Here is a 24,734-nt window from a genome sequence, read left to right as displayed (position 1 = left end):
TTTAATTTTACGTGAAATATCTGAGATATTGTTTCTACTTAAAGTGATAAGTAATTATTTTCGAGCAATAATGTTTTGTTGTAATAATTATTTGAAATTAAGTATTTACTTTTATTTATTATTCATTATTTGTTATTTATTAATTGTTTATACAATAATGTTTTAAATTAAAAAAAAAAAACATCTGTGTTGTACATTTATTAAAGAAAAAAATTGTAAAAAACAGTATTAAATTGCATATGAGTAAATAATCATATTTATTATAGTTTAATATGATCATCTAGACTTTAGATAAACTGTTTTAATATTTTTATTACGTACATTAAATTATGAAAACATTATATGGTACGTCAGACTTTAATAAATAACTAATTATAATATGATCATCAAAATTGTTGTTAAAATGTAAAATTAATACGATATTAGACGTATTTTCAGAGCTGTCAAAAATATCATTATTGTTAACTGAATGATCTGCGTGTTTTCTTATAATTCTTGTTAATTTTTTGTCTATCATTGCCCTCAAATGTTTCGGAGAAGTAAAAATGCTTCAATATTTATCCACAATAAATTTGGTGATATTTTGCAATAAATTTAGTTCTTAATTTGGAATTTAAGTTAATTAATTATAAATTTTCATACTGAATGACATTTTCTAAATATTTAGAGTGAATTTAAGCTTATTTTAACATCCAAAAAAAATTTTAACGGAATTAAATTAATTTTTCATGAGCGTTTGAAATTGATTTTTTTCGACATTACATATTACCCTCATTTAACATGGAAAAATTGTATTGTTTTGTTGTAATTCACGAACAATTGTAGAAACTTGAAATGTTCAACAAATATTCATTTTGTCATTACATTTTCAAAATATTTTGACTCGGTTTGAGCTAATTATAAACTTTTGAAATTTGAATTTATGTCATTAAAATTTTTTAATTCGGGGAAAATGCTAGAAAATTTAGTACAAGATTTTATAGTAGCAGTTGAAAAATATTAAATATACATACTTATAAGCATTTAAAGTTTTAATTTAAAAAAAATTCATCACAATAATTAATTTGTATAGCTTATTCAAAACAAGATTTCTCATAAGTAGTTCATAAGGTTAGGTTAGGTAATAAGTAGATAGTATAAATAGTAATCGAAATATTGGAATCTAAAATATAATATGTAGGTTAATCCACAATTATTTTTTTTTATAGATATTTTAAGTTCAACGAAATTAGATATTTAAACAAAGAATAACGATTTTAGTCATTTTGTTGCAATTTTCAAAGTGTATTATTATATTGAAATCAAGCAATGAAAATTTCAAATGAAATTTTCTATCAAAAATTAATTGTATCTACTTTATTACTAATAATTGTAAAATAAATGACTTAAGTTTTAATATCATTAAATATACTTCGTAATATAAATTAATATTTTAGGCTGATAGACAGTCTTCTGTCAGAATCGTTTTCCTAATTAATGATTTTATATTACCTATTGAATTTAAATTTAACACCATCCATTACAGTGACCCACTTGTAACCTACTGTACAGCAGAGCCACATCTACTTACTCGCTTTTTCTACATAACCCAATCCATTAAAACAATTACAATTTTTGAACAAAATTACACATCATAATGGTTGTAGTTGGATGATATATTATTTATTTTAATGAATTAAACATGTATATCCATGATAATTTATTAAGAATGTACAAGGATACCTGTTATTTCTATGTATGTATATAAATTAAGACATTAAAATGTTATAAATAAATATTTTCATTAAAATCGATTATTTATGATCTAGTTTAGGACATGTTTTAAAAGGGCTTGCCGTCCATCCATCAATGATTTGGTTTGATACTGGAAATTTCTCACATTCGCAACAGACCTCGTAATCATCTGAATCAAGCACCTGTATTACAATTCCAACATAGAATTTTTTTGCGTAAGCTCCCTAAAATAAACAGCAAAATAATAATAGAACTAAATGCCAACTGTAGCCAACCACTCTCCCCTTCTATATAGAGAGGTAGATGAAACGATATTTAATATTAATATGTTCAAAAAGACTGTAATTATAGGAATATGTAAATGGAAAATAAAACCACGGGTAAGCATAGGTACTTTTTAATATTTATTCATCTATTAAATTAATACACGAGTGTTGGGTGCAAAGCAGAACAAGTCAACGCCACTATTTGTATACCTACAGGTTCCACCATTACGTTCAAAACAACAACTACAGTAACGACAAGTACGCCGTTCATTTTGTTTGTTTTATGTGTCTACCGTTCGTCTTTCAAGTTAGGTGAGAGAAATGAAAATAAATGTTTTTTAATGACAGCTTATTTGGACAGTACGTATTTACATTCAAACTTAAGTGAAGAGGTCGGCATCCACTTCAAAATTATTTACCAGTTCCTTCTAAGAAACGGTTGCTGCTATCAAAAAACTGTAGGTAGCATATAGATGGCCAAACTGAGTAACTTTTTTCACCTATCTTCCAAAATCACAGACCCCACCACTAGCCGTTTGTATTAAGTCAGTTTGCTTCAAACTAAAATTTCCGATTTTAATCCGTTTTTTGGATGAATCGGACAACCGATAAGCCACTTAGATTCCTAGCACCAAGAGCATTTTAACAATATTTACATACGTCGATGACATATTTGGTTCTATAGAGATGAACTGCCTCTCTACAGGAACATTCTTGACCAGCACTGTTTACGTTGGTGGTCATTACGACTGTCTTTGGATGGTTTTCAGTTGCACCACCAAATTTTTTTACTACAATTTATTTGTTAGACTAGTAAACAAGTTTTTTGCCGACCCGAAATTATATCTTGTATTTATAAGGTTTCGTTTCTTCAAAACTGCCCATTTTATCCCATCATGCCTTGTTTATCGCCGTACTTTTCCACTTTTATTCATTCATAATATGTTCATCATACGTGTGTTTTAGCACCTTTTTAAGATTACGATATGATTCTGTCATATGACTATTCAACGGGGACTTCGTGAGTACAATACAATTTTAGTATATTTACTTGATCATATGAAAGTTTTGAAGGGTTAGTACACCATTGAGATGAATTAGTTGGATCGGTACTGTTACAATACTGTAATCAAAACGAGATAATGATTTTTAGAGTAGAACCAAAAATGTGTAAAATCTAAAAACAAAGAAATACTTTTAACCAATGTCCAAAATCTAAATTACTTTAATATAAATTGCATATTTCTGTGAATTGACTATGGTAGAGAACTAAAATAACCAGTTGGTCTTGTATATGTTAAGAATAGATAGCATTAACATTTATTCGTATCAATGTCGGTGAGTTTTTGTACAACTTATATAATTTTGTAATACTGTATGAAAATTAAAAGCATTGCAACCTTTGTGATTATTTTCACACATCATTCTCTTGAAGAGAATCGAATTTTTTCAAATTATGTTTAATAAATTATTTATAAAATAGATGTTTTCAATTTGTCAGACATATCGTGATGGTTAACACTCATGTATAGAAGTCGTGTATATGTTATATTTTTAAAATATTTTTTTTGTAGATAAGCGGAGTGGAGTGATACTAGTGAAATTCAAAATATGTTGCTAACTTAGTAACTTATCTACACTTTAAATGCTGTTATAATTTATAATCAACCAGTAATTATCTATTGGTCCTTCATTCAAAGAGTAAAAATATAATTTTTATCAAAAATCATGCTTTATTATAACTTGAAAATTACGTAAGAAAAACCTTTTAAAAAGTGAATGTGAAATCATTATGTTACTGTAAAAACATTTCAATATTGTTTTGTTAAATTGATACTTAAACGTATATTGACTAGCTATTCTTAAATAAATATCTATTATAATAATATTAATCATAGGTACTATAGAATACGTTGTGATACAATGCGTAGCGTCTTTGAAAAGAAGATTGTCTGGAATTACTGGAGACATTTGAATCATAGCATATACTTTCGATATATCCATAGATGAATTAGTTACATCGTTAGTAACTTGTTCCTAAAAAAAAAAATACCCTAATGATTTTTTCATTTTAAATCAACATAATATGTTTATGTTTTTAAGAATAGGTACGTACATTAGTTACCATATCCGAAATATTAGATGTTACTGGACTGATGCCAGTCTTAACTGAATCTTTGTCACATATGTTTAAATTTGACCAATCAATGATATAAAGATCAAACACTTTATTTGTTATTGTAAAATTAAATACTTGGAGAACATATTTGAAACATAAAAAATATAATTTAAAAATATACAAATGATTTATAATAAAAATATTTTTCTCTCACCAGTTACGCGCTTTAATTCAAAATTTAAAGGATTAATTAAAATAACAAGAAATTAAAGAAATAATTTACATAAAATTAAAGAACAACAATAATAATTCTTATAATTAGATATTTATTGTCCTCATAAGTATACAAATTGAATATGTTTTACTTACGCTCATCATTTGTAAAATATTGGTAGTTCGAACCTGATGTGACTAAACCAACTATTAATTTATTTACTTTTGTTTTGATATTAGACACAAAGTCACACATTTTGTGTTCGAAATTGTCCATGGTAACCTAAAATAAATATATTTATTCAATTAATGCATAATAGATACTAGTATTATATTATAGATTGATTTTTGAGAATATTTTAGATTCCGAGAAAATCGATGAATGTATTGATTTTACAATGATGTGTGTTTTTATATTTATTTATTATTTTTTTTTCCGATGTGAAAGTGAATAGTTGTAGTATTCGGGAAATGAAATTATCAGTAGTTTACAAATGAGATGGGGAAAGCGGGAACTTCTAAGTATAGTCTGTTATAGAAGAAATTGATTTTGGTTTTGGGTGGACCTCTAAGGTTAAATTATTACGGATTAATGACATTTTCACTGAATGTTTAAATTAGCATTTTCTATACACCATAAAATATTTTTATTTCGAAGTAAAAAGTATATATTATTAAGTATTCATGAGAAACCTTGTTTTAAATTGTCAATTTTGAGTTATTAACGTCAAACATTTAATACATTTTTGACCAAAAAATAATTTTCGTGATCCTGTTGAATTTTGATTATATTTGTTATACTAAGTTACACAAACTTAAATGCTTATAAAACATCTCACTTATGGAACTAAAAATATTTTTCAACTACTATTATAAAGCTTATACCTATTTCACACATCAACTTTATTATGTCAGTTCAGTCATTGTTCTACTTAGAATTTAAGATTTAAAAATGTAGTACAAGATTATTTATAAGTTCCATGTGACAAAAAAAAAAGTTTATGGGAAAGGAACTTTCATTTTAATAATTTAAAATTAATTATTCTTTAATCTATTATTGATATATTGTTGAAATTCAATAACAAATAACAAGAGGTGGCCCGATGGGTACTTGAAATTTGTCAATGAACATTTTTAATTGAGTTAAGTTAAGTTGATCGAAAACATTTTAAAAAGATTAAAGTTAATAGCTATTTAAATTTTAAGTTAAGAGTTATTTTAAAACTTACAATTAACTCATTAATATTTTTGTATTAAATATATTAGTAGCCAGTATGATATTAAGAAAAAGTAAATGTTAATGCAATATGTGTCATCAATAATAATTGTATTATATTTATAAATTAATTAATGAAACTGGATTTTATTCAAAGTAACTCGTTATTTATTAGGTTTATATCAATAAAAATCAGTTAAGTTAAAAATAATTCAATTTTATTAAGTTGAGTTAAAAAGTTAAAATTAACTTAACTTTAACTTTTTAACTCGTTTATGACAAGGCTTGGCAATTTTGAGTTAAATTTTGACAAAATAAAATATTTTAACAAAGAATAACAATTTTAGTTGTATTAGGTATTTAATTTAAAAATATTATTCTTGAACTGTTTAACTTAGATATATTATAAATTTTTGTTTGGGTATCACAATGACATTTACCAACTCCATCACGGCAAGCATATCAAACTCACTGGGCAAAATATATTGAACAGTTTACTACACCACACTTGCAAATTTATCGAAAACTTGTTTAACTGTACACGTTACCCACAATACTATACACATATGTTTTATTAAATAAGTGTTTATCAGAAGAGAAGACAGAGAAGTAACATAATGTACAACTCCTGATAGCACAAGATAGGAAAATTATATAATTTGTTTTTTTAATTAATTGTTCATTATATTTATCAATTAATCTTTTTTTATTTGTCTTGAGTCCGGCGACTATGGCCATTATCTATTGTAGGCTTTTTTTTGTGGCATTGGTATGGTTGTCAAGTAAATATTGCACGTGTGGTAACTGGTGAGGTTTTATCCCTAAAAACCTGGGTGGTCACTCATCCTCAAACTAATAGCAGATGGAAGGTGCGTACTCTCAATCACATTGTGTGACTGATTGCAGCAATCGCCCAATGCCATGCACCACAACACCTAATGTACAGCAAACCGGTACTCACTTGTCCAATTTTGTTGTTGTTGTTTTTCAGATCGAATTGAAAAGTACAGGGCATTTTTTATCTTTCTCCACCCAACCAGATTTAATTTCATTCAAAAAACCTCAGTTAAAGTAGAACATCTAAGCATTTTAACTACTCTAAAATATGATGAGAGAAACAATAACAAAAATCACATACCATTGTAATATTATTTAAAACTATGATTTAATAAAAAATTATACTCTCCTATTCAACTCACGTCATATATGGATATAAAATCAATAATAATACCATTGACTTTAAATTCATTTAAAAAATTGACCAATGGATCAAACATTTGCTTCTGAAATGTATCGTTATCGGACGGATCAAATAACGAGGACCAATCATCTTCATAAATGAACCCAATGCGTATGTAAACAGATTTGTTAGCTTCTACTAAGCTTCTTATTATACCTTTAATCATTAAAATGTTAATATAAAAACAAACGTACGGTACTTAATATTTTTTTTTATTTCATTAGTTAACACACCATTGAAATGTATAAATAATAGCAATAATTTATTGATATGCTGTTATGTATAACTTTATAATAATATCATACAAAAATGAATAAGTAGTGATTTTTTTTAAGAATAGTAACACATTGCTTAAGAACCATTGTAATCATCTATGGTTATATCTACACAACCAACAATCACTAAAATATTAATTGTGTTCAATTATTATTATTTATTAATATTATTATGGCCAACTAATAACCATAATTAACCATTCATTGGTTTTTTTTTTAAATTTGTTTTTTGATGCAATATGTGGTTTAAAAATTTAAGTTTCAACTTTTTTTTAAAAATATGCCTCAACTACCAGGGTTATTGGCGTTTCTGAAGAAATACATTCGATTTTAATATTTCTAAAATACATTATTACTAAAATTGTATACAAAATATCTTAAAATGTTATATTAAGGTTTGTGTTATTGAAATCACATGTGATATAATCTATATGGTTTTGTTATATCTTCTGAAATATGTTCAGCTCTTCGAGGAGTTCCAGAAGAGTTGGTGTTCTGTTTTGTGTCAGTTGTTAGTATTTTAAGTCTTTTACCCTTGTTTTTTTTTTTATAAATATGACTGTTAATTTTTGAATACTTTTTGGCGAATACCTATTGAACAGTGAGTTCATTAATTTTTTCTTTGTCATCATAAAAACTTTATTTATCACGAAATTAATTACAATGTGTTGTTTAATGTCTCTTAAATAAAAATGATTAACGAGATGTTTTAAAAAATAGTTAAGTACTTCTTTATAAATAATACCTAAAATGTTAAACTTATAGATAACAAGTGGGACTTTGTATCAGGAACTGGAACCGTACCGAAAAGAACCGGTTTTGGAATCGGAACCCTTTCAATTTTGGGAACCGGAACCCCACCGGAACCCTTATTTAAATTAATTTAAAAACCGTAACTTTACCGGAACCGATATTCTTTTGTAAAGGTTTCTTACGATTAATTTCGGTTTTGTAATAATTATGTTATTTTTATTTTTATTCGTCATTATTATAATCATTATTCTGATGGGTGCGAGTGGTTACTTAAAATAAAATAATAAAAAATAAACACATGGTAATGCAGAATCAAATATAACGAGTTTGCTGGAAGTTGTTTCGGTACTTGGAGATCAATTTGCATTGGTTCATCAGTCACCAAATTATCCTCAACCTCCATGCGCTCTGCATTCAATCCAATTTCGTTAAAGAAAGGCTGACTGTTATGCGTATGAAGACTTTTTCCGCAGAGTGCCTCAACATATGTTTCAACGTTTGATTTAGGAATGGGTTGCGATTTTTCCAAAGCAACTATAACGATGTTTTTACATTTCACTTGAAACGTCCACTTAAGTTGATTGATTGTTTTTTTTTATTGTAAAATACCCACTTGACTATCTTCTGAGATTTCAATCGATTGTTTTCATGATCAGGCTGATCGTCATGTAAATTGTGTAACTTATCTAATAATATTTGAACGTATTTGTGTTACATGAATACTTCTTTCTGGTAGTCGTAGTAGACGATTTTTTTCTTATTTTTCTTGTTGGTGTTTTTTTCTTTAGTAATTTCAAAATAGTCAGCATCTTTGGGACCAGTCTGCTGTTCACCATTTATCTGATTGACGTGGACATGTTCATGGTCTTCATTAGCCGGCTGTTGTGATTGTAATTGACAGCACTCATACGCATGAATGTTAAAGGCAATTTCTTGTTGTTTATAAATTGATGGGAAATTTTCTAAGGTCTTGGTTCTAAGTATGTTTAGTAGATGTTTTCTCATTTGAGATCTTTCATAGTATAGGTGCTGCGGATCATATCCGAATATAAGACTAACTTGAAATGCGATGGCGAAAACACCACAATCATCGCTATTAAGTTGTTGTTGTACAGATGGACGGGTAACGTTCGGATTATATTGTTCGATATAACACGAAGGATGTAAAGATCGAAGGAACTTCTCTTGTAGCTCATTCAAGTTGCCGTTGAATTTTGAATCATATAAAGATATATTGTTGTTTTCGTATTTATAACATATCCAGTGATTTGAGCCGTGCAAGATTTGGAAATGTTTAGATTCTCGTGCAACCGTAATATTTGTGTACTGTTCGGGGCTTTATATTACGACGGTATCAACTGGGTCATAAAATGTAAATTTCCACACCAGATAATTAACACAGTACATATGATCGTCGTTCAACCAATCGCCGGTGGTAATAAGACTTTCATCAAAATTGTAAATTGATGCATCATTCAACTTTTTAAATTCAAACGGGAAATATTTTATAACTTTGTTCTCTAGCATATGATCGAAATGTTTTTCGAGGCCTTGTTTGTATAAAATTTTGTCAGACTTGAAATTGTAAAATAAACTCGTGGCAATAGAAATCGCATTAAGGGCCGAATCTTTCGAGGGATATTCCGCGTAAGGGCAATGTATAATTTTCTGGTTCCCGTATGTTTAGGAAATAATAATCATAATAAACCAATACTTTTATCATATGTATCAGGTCTGTTGAGTGGGTCGTAAATAAATATAGATTGTAGGTTGTAAAAAACGCATACCCAGTGCGTTTGAAGTTCACGATACCAGTAAAAATTCTACTCTACTTTTACTTTCGTCTAATGGTTGCAAATTACCGCTGTGTGGCTGCAAAATTTGATGAATGGGGCAAAATTCGTAATTCAAAACTTGTCTAATTAAGTTTTGAAATTGAACAATTTTCAACTGTAAATGGTTAGAAATTTTTTCAGTTGCATATGCCTCTCGTCTTTTTTTATTTTTGAGCACCAGCTGTTGATGAAGTTTTTCGTTGTTACCGAATTTCAACTTAGCATAAGCTTCTCGCCTTTTTTTATTCTTGAGCGCATTGTCTTGTCGCATTTTTTCGGCGTTTTCTGCTTGAAAATCTGCACAGATTTTTCGCTTTTTGAGATGTGTGGGTTCCATACACTGTTCGGCTATTTTTTTAGCAGGAAAAGTGAAAAATATTCACGGAACGCGATGAAGACAATAAATGAATCACGACTTGTTATTTTTCAGTCAGGTCAATACCGATATGTATAAACTTACTGTCCCCAAAGTCCAGTGTATACGCGGTAGACTCGATGAGTTCATCCGGAGGTGATAGTGGCACACCTATCATTCTACATTCAGTGTTGTATAATATGGAACTGTGAGTGACTTATCAGTAGCATGCTTGATAAGTCACATTATGTCTTTATAATCATCTCTACACAAAACCTCGTGTACTCTATAGTTGACATTCACTTGTACTTATGATTGTTAAATATTAATAAACGTAATAACATACAACATGGCGCTGCGGACGAAATAATCTGTATTATAGTTAACGTAATGTATATCATATATATATATAATAATATAATAGTGGTGAATTGTAACAGTGATGGATTTGAGAACTCCCAGTGAACTATCAATAACGGGTAATCTGGAACTTAACTGGTTACAGTGGAAACAAAAATTCAAGAATTATTTAATAACAACAGAGAAAATATCTAAAGAAGATGAAACGAAAATTGCCATTTTTCTCACACTTATCGGTGATGACGGAATTAAAATATATAATACTATAAAAAAACTGACTTGTTAAACACTAAAAGTGAAGAATCATTTGATAAAGTTGTGGAAGAATTTGAAAAACTGTGTGTTGGAAAAAAAAATATTGTATATGAGAGACATTGTTTTTTGACTTACAAAAGAGCTGATGGTCAATCTATTGATAATTACGCGACTGAACTTAAAATCAAGGCGGCAAGCTGTGAATATGGTAGTTTAGTTGATTCAATTATTAGAGATCAAGTAGTTCTTAGTATTACCAATCAAGCATTACAGGAACGTTTAATTGGTATTACAGACCTGTCACTGGAAAAAGCAGTTGAGATAACTAAACGCACAGAGAGTGCGCATGAACAAGTAGTACAAATTATCAGTGGAAAAGATGATGGCATATCAGTAAACCTAGTCAAAAAGTTTGCTAGTAAGAAATATGGCAATCGGAATAATTACTTGGAGAATAGCTCAAGTCAACAAAACAACTATTCAGAAAAGTTTATTAACAAAGATGATATTAGCAAAAAAGGGTGCTGCCATAAGTGTAATAGAGAACACGAATTTGGGAACTGTCCAGCATATGGTCAAACTTGTCGTTCATGTGGCAATCTCAATCACTGGGCTATAGTTTGCAGAAGGAAAATGAAGGCATTTGTGAAGGAAGTCAGAGTTCAGGAAGCGGAAAATGGATCAAGTGAAGAAGATGAATCATCAGTTCAGCTACTTGGAGTATATGAAGTCAAAGAAAACATTGGAGTTCAGTCAAAACAACCCAGCAACACGGATGTATGGTATGAAAAAATTAGATTGAATAATACTATGACTGTAAGTATAAAGTTGGACACTGGGTCTCAGGTGAATTTGTTGCCTTTTAAAATATTTAAAAAATTAGATAATATTAAACTAAGTAATACTAATGTAAAGTTAGAAGCTTATGGAGGTTTTAAACTCAAACCAATGGGTAAAGTTGTATTAGAATGTGCAGTGGAAAATCAAACTAATATTAAAGTAACCTTTTTAATTATAAACCTTGATGTACAACCATTATTAGGACTAACAGATTGTATTGCATTTGGATTAATAGAAAGGAAACAATTAACGTGTAAAATAGACGGTATTGAAACAAATAAGGCTAGTAATGATAAAAAAAAGTTGTTCATAAATAACAATAAGGAAATATTTAAGGGTATGGGAATGTTTCCGGGAGAGTATAAGATTAAAATAATGAAGAATGCGGAGGGTATTATTAAACCACCCAGGAGAGTTCCTCAGACTGTATTGGAAAAATTAAAAAAGAGCTAGATAGTCTTCTGAAAAATGGTATCATCAAAACCGTTGAAGAGCCCAAATAGTGGTCGAGCAACATTGTTATAGTTCATAAAGCAGATGGAAGCTTAAGACTGTGCTTAGACCCCCAGGAATTAAATAAAGTGATTATTAGAGAGTATATCCTAATCCCCACATTGGATGATATACGGGCTAGATTTGTCAACAAAAAATATTTTAGTGTGTTTGATATAAAGAAAGGGTTTTGGCACGTTAAACTAGATGTGGACTCTACAGACTTATGTACGTTTAGCACCCCTGTAGGGTATTTTAAGTTTACAAGATTACCCTTTGGTATTTCATGTGCACCTGAGGCATTTATTAAGAGAACTCAAGAGTGTTTTAAGGATTTAGATGAGGAAAATCTAATAGGATATTTTGATGACTATTGTGTAGCTACTGAAACTGAAGAAGAGCATCATAATCTGGTTAGGAAAATCGTTAAGCGAGCAAAGGAAATGAACATAAAATTCAATGAAAATAAATTACAATATTGCAAAAAAGAAGTCAAATTCATGGGTCACATAATCAATGGAGATGGAATGAGGCCTGATCCAGAACAAGTCAAAGCAATTACAGAATTAAAAAAACCTAGTTGTAGAGTGGACTTGCAAAGAATAATAGGAATGTGTAATTATATCCGTGAGTTTGTTCCAAATATGGCCACAGTAATAAGTCCATTGAGAGAGTTGCTTAAGAGAGATATACTGTGGGAATGGAAAATGAGGCACGAGGAATCATTTACACAACTAAAAAAGCTAATTGTAAATCCACCAGTGTTAGCACATTTTGATCCTAAAAAAGATATTGTTATTCAGAGTGATGCTTCAAAAGATGGGCTGGGGTGTTGCCTGATGCAAAATAAAATACCTGTTGCATATGCTTCAAGAAGTTTATCAGAAACGGAGATTCGGTATGGGCAGATTGAAAAAGAGTTTTTGAGTGTAGTTTATGCATGTTCTAATAGTTTAGACACTTCATTTATGGTAGAAAAATTGTAGCATGGACTGACCATAAGCCATTGGTATCAATAATGAACAAGAATGTTTACGAAATACCATCAAATAGATTACAAAAAATGAGAATAGAATTGTTCGAGTATGACATAGAGTTGAAGTATTTGCCAGGGAAAAATATGCACATTGCAGATTTGTTATCGAGAAACTATTTAAAAAGTAGTGAGGAGACCAGTGAATTTGACACTTTGGACATAGTGCATAGTGTATATCGTTACAACCCACATAATGGTATTTATGACTTGCCAAAAGAAACCAGACAGGACAAAGTTTTGAGTAAAATTCTTGATTATTGTCATGACGGCTGGCCAAAGAGTGACCGTGTTGATACCAGTGTTAAATTATATTTTAATATGAGAAATGAAATAATAGCTAATGATAATGTTATTTACTACCAGCAAAAAATAATAATTCCAAATAGCCTGAGACCTTTAATCTTGAAATTGCTTCATGAAAGTCATTTAGGAATAACCAAAACAAGGATGAGAGCTAAAAACATATTTTTTTCGTCAGGAATGCTGAATGAGATAGAACAATATATATTGAGGTGCAAAACTTGTGAAACGTTTAGGAGCGCTAACAAAAAAAATATATTGTTGCTGCATGAAATTCCAGAGCTGCCGTTTGAAAAGATAGCTGCTGACATTATGACTTATAATTTAACTAACTACATAGTTGTAGTGGATTACTGGTCAAAATGGCTAGAAATAAGGTCAATCAAAAATAAAACAGCAACAGCAGTGATAGCAAAATTTAAAAAAATTTTTAGTTGCCATGGTATACCCAAAACACTTATTGCAGACAATATGCCATTTAATTCTTCAGCGTTTATAAATTTTTCAAAAAAATGGAATTTTGTAGTGAAAACTTCTAGCCCAGAATACCCAAGAAGTAATGGATTAGCCGAAAAGGCAGTCAATATCTCAAAACAATTGTTGAGAAAATGCCAAAGTGAGAGAGTAGACTTGGAATCAGCTCTGTTAGAATATCGGTGCACTCCCATGATAGAACTTAACGCATCCCCATCAGAACTCTTAATGAGTAGGTTGCTAAAAACAAAATTACCAATTTCAAAAGCTAAGTTAAAGCCTACATTACAAACGAAAATTCATGCTAATTTAGAAAAAGCACAAGGAAAGTACAAGGAGTGGCATGACAAGAGAAATAATAAAAAGGAAGTAATTTTCTGTGAAGGTCAAAAGGTGGTGGTGTTTAAAAAAGACAAAAGGATACCGGGGAAAGTAATAAGCAAAGCAGATACCCTAAGATCTTACTGGGTTGAAGTAGGTAGTGGTAGTACAATCAGAAGGAATATTTGGCATTTAAGACCATAATTTAATAAATTTAATAAAAGTATGAGTTATAACGAGCTGCAGGACTGGAATGATAGTGAAAAAGAAGGTAGTGAGGAAAGCAAAAATGTAGAAGAGAGTGAACCACAAAAAAATAAATTACAGGAAAACAAAGTAGTGCCAGTGACTACTAGAAGTGGTAGAATAGTAAAAATACCTGACAGACTTGATTTGTAAATTGTAATTGTATACTTAATAAATAATACATAAATTGTTAATGTGTAGTGTATTGTAATCAGTTTGATGCTCATTGTAATATATTTAAGTCTTATGAACTGATGTAATTCTATTGTGTTAGTATAATTTAACTTTAATATTAAAAAAAAAAAAAGGAAATTTAACTTTAATATTTAAAAAAAAAAAATGTAATTCATCTGTTGTAACAAGTCATTTGTAATACTATGTTTTAATTTAGCATGAAAAGAGAGATGTTGTATATGGACAGACTGTGAGTGACTTATCAGTAGCATGCGTGATAAGTCACATTATGTCTTTATAATCATCTCTACACAAAACCTCGTGTACTCTATAGTTGACATTCACTTGTACTTATGATTGTTAAATATTAATAAACGTAATAACATACAACATTCAGTGTTCCTTCAATCTTCAACCACTAAGCACCAGATCAGAAAACCAGAAGACCCCCGACCATTGAATCCAGCAGTTGATCCAATCGAAGACGTAGGTACGAAGCAGTCAAATGCAGATGAAATGGCGGAAGCAATACTGGCACCAGCCCGGGTACTAAATCAAGGTTTACGCCAACATAACTTACTTATACAGCGTTTTTCGTATGTTTCTATGATAGTTTATTAATCCGCCAAACTGATCCATAAAATTTATAATTTTAATTTCTCTACTTAATTTTATAGGGATTTCTTTAGTCTATTTCTATGGATTATGCTATTATGTAGACCTTCCATTTTTCTTAAAATATTTGACATAACTCAATATATTAAATCACTTACAGTTTTTAAACAAAAATATACATTAAAATAGTAAGTTGTAGTTAGACATTATATTATATTTATGAATATTTATGATAATATATTTTCATTAATATCGGTTTTATTCATATCTATTTTATTACACGTTTTAAGTGGCCTTCCCGTCCATCCATCAAGCATTGTGTTTATTACTGGACATTTCCCACATCCACATTTGCCATCGTAATCATCTCTATCAATCGAATATAGGACGATTCCAGCATAGGTTTGTTTTACGTAAATTCCCTAAAAGAAACAACAAAATAATAATAAGACTAAATGTATAACAATAGCCGACCACTATCAACTACTATGAAGAGAAGAGAGATGTAAAATAAACCAGATAAAACACTAAAACAACTTCAGAATCTAATGCATATTCTAGGAAAACGGTATTTTAATATCAAAATGTTTTAAAAGACTATATTAATTATGAGTACTTGTAAATGAGAAATATAACTGCTGGTATGTTTATGGTCTAGGTAATTTTTTAATATTTATTTATTTGTTAAATTAATATACAAGAGTTGGGTACCAATTAGAAAATACCCATGCCGTAGATAATTGGTACCTCCTTACGCAAAACCTTTTATCGTAAATCCGAGTGTGTAAATACTAAAACATGAACTGTATAAAAGACGCTACTACATTGTGTACACAAGTTCCATCATTACGTTCAAAACAACAACAGTAACGAAGAGTACGCCGTTTGTTTTATTCGTTTTACGTTTTCATCTCTCGTTGCAGGTACTTACTTAACTTTAATTAATAGGTCTAGGGTTTAATCGTGTGATTGCTGATTAGTCGTTGTCACCAACACGACAACAGGTCGTCAGATCACAATGAAGTACATAACACGTGTGCGATACCAATCGGAGTCCATCTTAAAATTGTATTTTATCCTCGTAAGTTACGATTTATAACAACATTTACAATTGTTGCGTTTATTTGTATTATTATAAAGCTATATTTGTTTGATAAAACTATGCAAGCCTTGCTGTATAAGTGTCCACCGACCGACATTATAATTATCACAGGCACTTAATTAATTATTATAACATGTATTTTTGCAATACTTTTCCTTCTGTTTTTTTTCTCCTAATATTTTTTCCTTGTATGTGCGTGTTACATGGACACTTCTAGGACTTAAATTTTGTATGAGCATCAATATATTTCATAAATCATAAGTAAGCTATAGCTTTATGTGTATATTATCGGGTATATCCGTAGGAAAAAAACTAGGTCATACATATTCATGTGGTCTCGTTTCTTGCGAGATCGTTTACTTAAATTCGTAATCTATTCTCTCGCGTAGTTACGTGAAGTGTTAAGAAGAGCTAATGCGGAAATGGATATTTAAAATGTGCTAATATTTTTAACTAAAACGTAACAAAATTCTGGAATGAGAATGAAGCAATTGTTGATTCATGCATAATAAATTCTCGACCACATCGATGAGATTGATGACTTCAATGAAATGGTAAATCGGACTCTAGAGGTAACAAATTTGTTGGTTGAATACATTTTGACCTAGTTATCAATTAACCATTCATATTCGTCCATCATAGTAGGACCAGTACCTATCTAATTTATTACTGAAAAGATGCCAAAGTTCGATGGTGTTTATTATGGTGCTCGTTTGAGATTCATGTCCCTCATACATGATAAATAATAATTCTAGTGTTGGTTAAAGTTGTAGTTGGTCATATTCAATGTTTCCATAATTTATTGACTTAAGTGATAAATTCCACGCTCAAAATATTGTGTAAACTATACCTACCTTAGTGGAGTGAGAATTACGAGTTAGCGTGGAAGAAACGCGTGAATATTATTCGTGGATCTTGAATTATTTAACTTATGTAATTAAATTTTGTAAATTTACACAACGACGTTTGCCGTATTCCAAAATCAAAGTATTGAATGGGCCGAATATATGAATAATTTACTATGCGGGCCACACATGCAAATTTATCGAAAAAAAAAATATTTTATGAAAATATCAACATGAAAATCGACGTCTATTTGCTGACACTTTTTTCTGACAGTGTCTTTTTTCACCTATCTTCCAAGGTCACAGATCACACCACTAGTCGATCACTTTAAATCAGTTTTCCCTATACTAAAATTCCTGATTTTAAAAATTCGTTTTTTGGATGATTTAGACAGCCGTTGAGCCACGCAGAGTCATACCGGCGACCCCAAATTATATTTTGTAATACAATGTTTCGTTCCTTTAAAACTATCCGCTTTATTCTATCACACCTTGTTTTTCGCTATACTTTTCCTACTTTTATTTTCCTATAACATATTATTCAGACGTGTGTATTAACGGTTTTTTTTTACGATTTCAATACGATTGTGTTAAATTACTAAGTGAATCAGAATCAAATACGGAAATATGGTATTATTAGTTGGGTCGGGTTCCCTGCAGACTCTGGGCTATAGTAATCGATACAACCCTCCTCTTTGGCAGTTGCACCGCTGGTAAATCTTAGTATACACGATTTGATCAGACCCAAAATTATATCTTAAGATTCTCTTTTCTTCAAAATAGTCCATTTTATCCTATCACATCATGTTTATCACTATACATTTTCAATTTTTATTCTAATATCATAATGATCTTAATCCGCATGTATTTCCGGATTTCTTTGCGATTACGATATTATTCCGTCATTAACCATTCAACGAGAGACATCGTGTGCACAATAAGATTTTAATATATTTACTTGTTCATATGAAAGTTTTGAAGGGTTAGTACACCATTGAGATGAATTAGTTGGATCGGTAGGTACTGTTACAATACTGTAATCAAAATGAAATGATGATTTAAAAGTAGAACCACAAAAGATCTATATAAACATGGAGATATTTTTAACCCAAACCCATAAACTTTTACACAAAATTAAATATTTAGTACATAAAATTGACAATATTTCCAGGTTTGGCGTACCTACATCAAATGTTATGCCTACCTTACCTATTTCTAAATTATTCAAATTAATATGATTCTTGGTAAATTGACTTTGATATAAAGCTTTATTTATTTATTTACTTTAATACAAATTGAGTACTTCTATGAATTGACTATGATTGAGAACTACAAACGGACAGTTGATCATGTGCACGTTGAATATAAATAATATAAACACTTATTCATACCTGAAGTACGTCATTGTGACTAAAATATAATAGTCTAGATAAGCGGAGTGGGGTAGCACTAGTGAACTTCAAAATATGATGGTCCACTTATAACGGTACACCGTCGCACACTATAAAACGGTCCTTTTCAGGATTACCAATCACTGGGAGATTGTAAATTCCGCCCAAAATGGACAGGTAAAAACAAGGTCTATTGTAAATTCCGCCCGGAAAAATATCCAAGAAAAAAGGTACATGTAAATTCCGCCCGAAAAAATATACAAGTACAAAGATAGTTCCACCCGGAAAAATAAATATTTTTAAGCCAAGCGTTCCGTGACTGTACGACGCGACCGTACTTTTCGCGACGCTGCGCGTTATATAACTTATAGTATTGGGAGTCACAAAATGTTCGAACACGAACAAAAAATAAATAGTATGGAAGTGATATTTTGATTCGTGTTTATTATTATAATTATTACTATTTTAAAAATTTTTAAAAATTGTTAACAATTTTATATGCTATACAATATACACGACTTATAATAATATGTGCTAATTATTGATGATGATTTTATTTTGACTCGTATTTATTATTATAATTTTTACTATTTTACGATTTTTAATACTTTTATATATATTGTGCTAATTATTGATTATGATTTAATTTTACTATAATATTATGATTTTTATATTTACTTTTAAAATTATTATTATTCTTACCATTATACATGATTTATATTGTAATTATTGACTTAATATGTGAAATATATATTTATTTAAATACCCACATCTAAATTATAATGTTTAATCTATGTTATGTCAGTAATAATATGATTAATAAGACACATTCAGAAATTTGTTTATTTACAGTAATACATTTTTTCGGGCGGAATTTACATGTACCTTATTTTACCCGTAGTTCATTTTACCATTTTTGGGTGGAATTTACATGCGCCCCAATCACAGCTCAGCATGACCTCACTAACCTCTGATACAACTTCGCGCTTACATTACAGATCCTCACGTTGTCTCACACCCCCAACCACAGTGATGCATGTAGTCCGTGTAGGGGAAACCGACACACGTCGAAGGACACCATCCGCACACATATAGTCCTAAAACCATGCGAGTAACACCACCTCCCGTACCGAACACGAACTCAAATGCTCACGACAGCACACGGTTAACTAGCCGGTACGGGAAGCACTATAATATAATATACGGAACGATTATCAGTATTCCATCAACCTGCATACCTTCAACAGTACGACAACTACTAAAAGGAATGAAGACCTGAAAACCTGACGATTAAAAGCCCCAACGCCTACGATGTATTGGAAACGACGATCAGCAGGGCAGCCAGAACTACGATAACCTCGAACCAAGCTCGATTCGCTGCAGTCACACCGCCATGCCGATTTGACCAGCGCGCTTATAAGGACCACAGCAAGTAGTCAGCAACATAGTGTACGGCAATCCGGCAGTACACACGCAGCTAGGATAGCGACGTCCGCCGCACTTAGTACCGGGGGTCCGGCGTTTGAGTGATGTTTGACGCGTTTCATCGGCCAGCATAGGAATCGACTCCACCGCCGACGCCGACGTCCCCGAACAGGGACCGATGCTTTCCTAACTGCCCCCCTTTCTGGCCTCTTGATTGAGTTGTGTCAAAACCCGGGTCCGGTATACCGCAGTAGCCGCTTCCTGCGATTCGCGCTCTGTGGTATACTGACCCCATCACTACAGCGGTTGTACACGCCTGTGTTTCATCACATTCCTTCCACTGTATCTAGGACCTGGCACCTGGCAAATGCCGATCGCGCCGAGCTCTCACAGCAACAGTCAGTCTCTTTAGGCCGGCCGTCTCACCAGTGACCCTCGCTGCCCCATTTGTACGTTCTAATAATACGATGTGACATGTGAAATAAATAAGATATAATAACCATAACCAAACGTGTTATTATTTCGGACACCGGTCAGTCGCGACCGTGCCGTCTCACACTTATCCACTCATCTTTAGATGCTATAATAATTTTTAACTAATTATCTATTTATTTTGTCCTTCAATGAACAAGTAAATAAATAACTTTTATCGAAAATGATGTTTTCTAATAAATTTAAAATGATACAAAAAAAAACCTTTAAAAAAATGAATATACAATTTTTTTAAACCGGCTTTTCTTTTAAATACATTTATCTACATAATACTTATTCATAACAAGGACAGATTAAAATGTTTTATTAGGTGCTCTGATTGAAAATCTCGGAGTAGTTGGTTCATATATTAGAAATAATACTATCGTAAAAAATTCCAATAACTTTTTGTTAAATTGATTCTAAAATGTATTTTTACTTACCACTATTTAATGATTATCTATAATAATAATAATAATAATCATACCATAGAGTACGATGTAAAAGGAGTCCTAGCGTCTTTGAAAATAACTGCGTCTGGAATTATTACACTCGCTTGAAGCGCAGCTAATGTTTTTGAAAAATCAATAGATGAATTTTTTAAAGAACTAGTAACTTGATGCTAAAAAAAAAGGCCCAAATGATTTTTTCATTTTAAATTGACCTAATATGTTTATGTTTTTAAGAATAGGTACGTACAATAGTTAACATATCTGTAATATTAGATGCAAATGGACTGAGGCCACATTTTACTGAATCTTTGTCACATACGTTTAAATTTGATATATCAATTATATAAAAATCCACTGCTTTATTTGTTATTGCATAATCAAAAACTGGAACAACATATTTTTAAATATAAAATGGTTATAATAAAAATATATATATGTAATAAAATATATTTTTCTTAATAGTTAAGTGTATTATTTGGAAATATAAAGGATTAATTGAAATAAAAAGAAATAATTTACATAAACATAAAGAACAACTATAATGTATTGTCCTTGTAGGTATATAAATATATTTTACTTACTTGAAGTATTCGGAAAACTTTCATAGGCCGAACCACTTATTATCAATCCAACTATTAAATTGTTTACTTTTGCTTTAATATTAGTCACAAAGTCATTAATTTTGTGTTCGAGATCGTCAATTTCAATCTAAAATAAATATATTCAATGAATGCATAGTAAATTAATAAATACTACTATTATGTTATAGATTAATTTATTCAAATAAATTTAAAATTTTCCTAAGAATAAATGTAAAATATGCTTGACGTCAGCTTGGGTTTGTTGTTGGTTGTCTGTATAAATATTAGACATTGTCTCTTATAAAAATATGCGCAGTCTTGTCATTGAGCATCTTTCTTTAATCCTTACACTATATGCTCCACACTATACACTCGTTTTTTGTGGGGTTGGTATGGTTATTGGGCAACTCGTATGTGTGGCAAAGTTTTTACCACTAAGAACCTGGGTGATTACGTGAACCTAGTGGCAGTGGATGGTGCATACTCTCAATCACTTTTCTTGACTAAGTGCACCAACCGTGTCACACCAAGTCACTGTTCATTAAAGTTGCTATCCGTGGGCCTTAAAAAATTGAGTTAGGGGCAGCGTGTTTCACATGCCAGTTTTACGGTGACGCACATAACACCTAATGTAAAGCAGACTGGTACTCATTTACCCACCTTTTTTGTTGGGTTTGTCTATAATATTGAAAATTACAATACATTTTTTACCTTTTACAGCCTCCCTATAATTAAAAACTATACTTAACTTATTTCAAACAACCTCCGTTAAAGTCGAAAATCTAAGCAATTTTACAACTCTCAATGGTCGACGTGACATAAAAATAAAAAAATCACATATCGTTGTAATATTCGAACTTAAAAATTTTTATTTGAAAAAAAATTATATTGTCATATTTAACTCACTTCATCTATAAAATGTATATTTATCAGTAAACCATTGATTTTAAATTCATTTAAAAACTTGACTAATGGATCAAATAATTCACTCTTAAATGTATCATTATCAGATGGATTCAAAAGGGGGGACCAATCCGGTATTGCGCCTTCTGGATAAATCAAGAACCCAATGCTTGTGAAAACAGTTTTTTGAGCTTTTTTTAAAGTTCTTATTATACCTATAATCATTACAATTTTAATATTAGAACACATTATGTACATTTATAACTTTATAATAATCATACAAAAATGAATGGGTTGTGATTTTTTTTTAACAATAGTAACACATTGCTTAAGAACCATTATAATCATGACAATTGTATAGTTATATCATCAATACCAACTAAAATATTTTTGTTCAATTATTAATAATATTATTATGGCCAACTAAAAACCATAATAAACCATCCTTTGGTTTTTTTTTTAAATTTGTTTTTGATACAATATGTGGTTTAAAAATTTTCTTTTTGTTTTTTTTTTTAAAAAAAACGACTTAATTTTTGAATATGGACCAATGCATATTTTATAGTGAATTAGGTATTTATTTTTTCTTTGATATCAAATTCGACATATTGTGTTGCACTTGATGTCTCTTAAATAAAAACGAAAATAAAAATAATAATACTAACGAAATGTTTTCAATAATAGTTATTTTTTCATAAACAGTATACCTACCTAAAATCTAAAAATTACAACAAGCGAAACTTCGTATGTTCCTATTTGGTGACACCAAATACACAAAATCAGGTATCCGTTTGTGTTTTTAAGTGATTTATTTACCTTTATCTGATTCCCTAAAATGAGCATTAACCTTATCCACCAGGTCAATGTAAAATGAAGAAACCAAAAATATATCACAACGATTTGGCACTTGGCTTATATCGAATACAAAATTAGCACTAACAGTTCCTCCAGCTATAGAACAAATCACCTTGTTTTTGACTTCTGTTCCATCTAAGAAATTTAATATACACAATATTATACATATTAAGTTTATAGTGGATGTAATAAATAATTAAGTGCAAATAATATACATTTTAGTATTTTAAAAAGTGAGTGAGTAGATAACAACTTTGCTGTACAGTAGGTAGGTATTAAGTGTACTTCATAATATCTTTCAAAATGTTAACTAGAATCAATTTCCTATCGTACGATATATCCTAGTTGAAGATCAAAGAATTTTTACTGTCTTAAAAAATAATGACATACAAAAAAAATACACATCATTGTGAAATCAATACACTTATTGCTTCGCATAACATATTTTATCCTCTTAATTAGTATAATTAAGTCTTAAATACATTTTAAAGTTTACAATGTATTTAATAATACAATTAAAAATATATTTTGTGATTTTTTAAATAAATAATTATATTATTACCTTGAGTTGTGAATGGAGGATACAAAAATATACTCAAAATAAGCACTATTATAATTTTCATTTTAATTATTACATGAAATATCTGGGATGAAGTAACGACAACCAATAATTTTTTCAAAATGATATTTTGTTTGTAAAAATTGTTTTAACTGAAGTATTTACTAATATTTATTTATTGATTAGCTAATAATTATACAATTTAAAACAACAAAAAATAGAACATCTGCAATGTACATTTATAAACAAATAATACATAACCTACACTATAAAAATGAGCATGATAAAATAATACATACATCATAATGATAATAATAATATAATATTAATGTTAACATTTTAGATAAATTGTTTAGATATTTTTTAAATGCCCATTACGTTATGAAATTATAATATTATTCGCCAGGTGTGAATAAAAAATAAATTATTGCTTAAATATCCAATTATTTTGATATTACACACCGTTATTATATTTATATACAGTATATATCTTGAAGAGTGATGATTAAAATTGGTTTTTGTCTTGCTACAAGACCAATACCAAGACTACCAACACTGCAAGACTCTTCCAATATTTTACCCCCCGAAAACACATTAGTGTATTTAGATTTAACTAACTAATAATTTATAACAATAATAATAAGAAATTATTTTTCAGGTTATTAAATTTGATCTACATTCGAGGATTGGTGGGATTGCCGGAAAACATTGCCGGGTCAACTAGTTCATTTTATAAAATAAAACATAATATTATAGTTGGCACTGTTAATGGGCAACGAAGTGCACAGGATCAGCTAGTACATGGTATATTTATATTTAACATACCAATTTTTATTAGTTTTAATTTTAACCAATGTGAACGCAATGTGTGGAGGTTAGAACTTTTTGATTCAAATCGTATGCATGTGATAACATTTTTCATGTGTGTCGTTAGGCAACCATACTATCTCAAATCGTCTTTTCAGTCCATTATATCTTAGTCCTCTTCTCCGTGACAACTTACTAATTCGATGATATCATCGAGCATAGGC

The 24,734-nt window shown here is 29.9% G+C and overlaps 1 protein-coding gene across 2 annotated transcripts; it reads right to left on the bottom strand.

The window, feature by feature from the left end:
* Positions 1-1,634: 1,634 nt before the first annotated feature.
* Positions 1,635-23,850, bottom strand: LOC111032354. 2 transcript variants are annotated; one of them, XM_022312643.1, is made up of 13 exons: positions 23,707-23,850; positions 23,106-23,279; positions 22,293-22,504; positions 21,387-21,513; positions 21,053-21,189; positions 20,841-20,975; positions 15,400-15,541; positions 6,748-6,944; positions 4,489-4,615; positions 4,117-4,253; positions 3,903-4,037; positions 3,052-3,123; positions 1,635-1,958 (listed from the first exon to the last, which is right to left on the bottom strand). In XM_022312643.1, exons 1-13 carry the CDS (start codon positions 23,765-23,767, stop codon positions 1,794-1,796), a joined length of 1,821 nt encoding a protein of 606 aa, XP_022168335.1. In that variant the 5' UTR covers positions 23,768-23,850; the 3' UTR covers positions 1,635-1,793. The 2 variants fall into 2 exon arrangements, with proteins under 2 accessions (XP_022168335.1, XP_022168336.1); XM_022312644.1 differs by lacking the exon at positions 23,106-23,279.
* Between the last annotated feature and the right edge of the window lie 884 nt (positions 23,851-24,734).

The sequence above is a fragment of the Myzus persicae genome, unplaced genomic scaffold, assembly GCF_001856785.1.
Source record: "Myzus persicae strain clone G006 unplaced genomic scaffold, MPER_G0061.0, whole genome shotgun sequence".
NCBI classification, from domain to species: Eukaryota; Metazoa; Arthropoda; class Insecta; order Hemiptera; family Aphididae; genus Myzus; species Myzus persicae.
The sequence above is the reverse complement of the archived record's forward strand: the minus strand, read 5'-3'. Positions and strand labels throughout refer to the sequence as shown.

Coding starts and splice junctions, on each gene's coding strand:
- LOC111032354 (XM_022312643.1), bottom strand. CDS start 23,767: ATGAAAATTATAATAGTGCTTATTTTGAGTATATTTTTGTATCCTCCA. Junction 4,038..4,116: donor TTTCGGATATGGTAACTAAT/GTACGTACCTAT, acceptor TTTTTTTTTTAG/GAACAAGTTACTAACGATGT. Junction 3,124..3,902: donor GTATCACAACGTATTCTATA/GTACCTATGATT, acceptor TTTTGATTACAG/TATTGTAACAGTACCGATCC.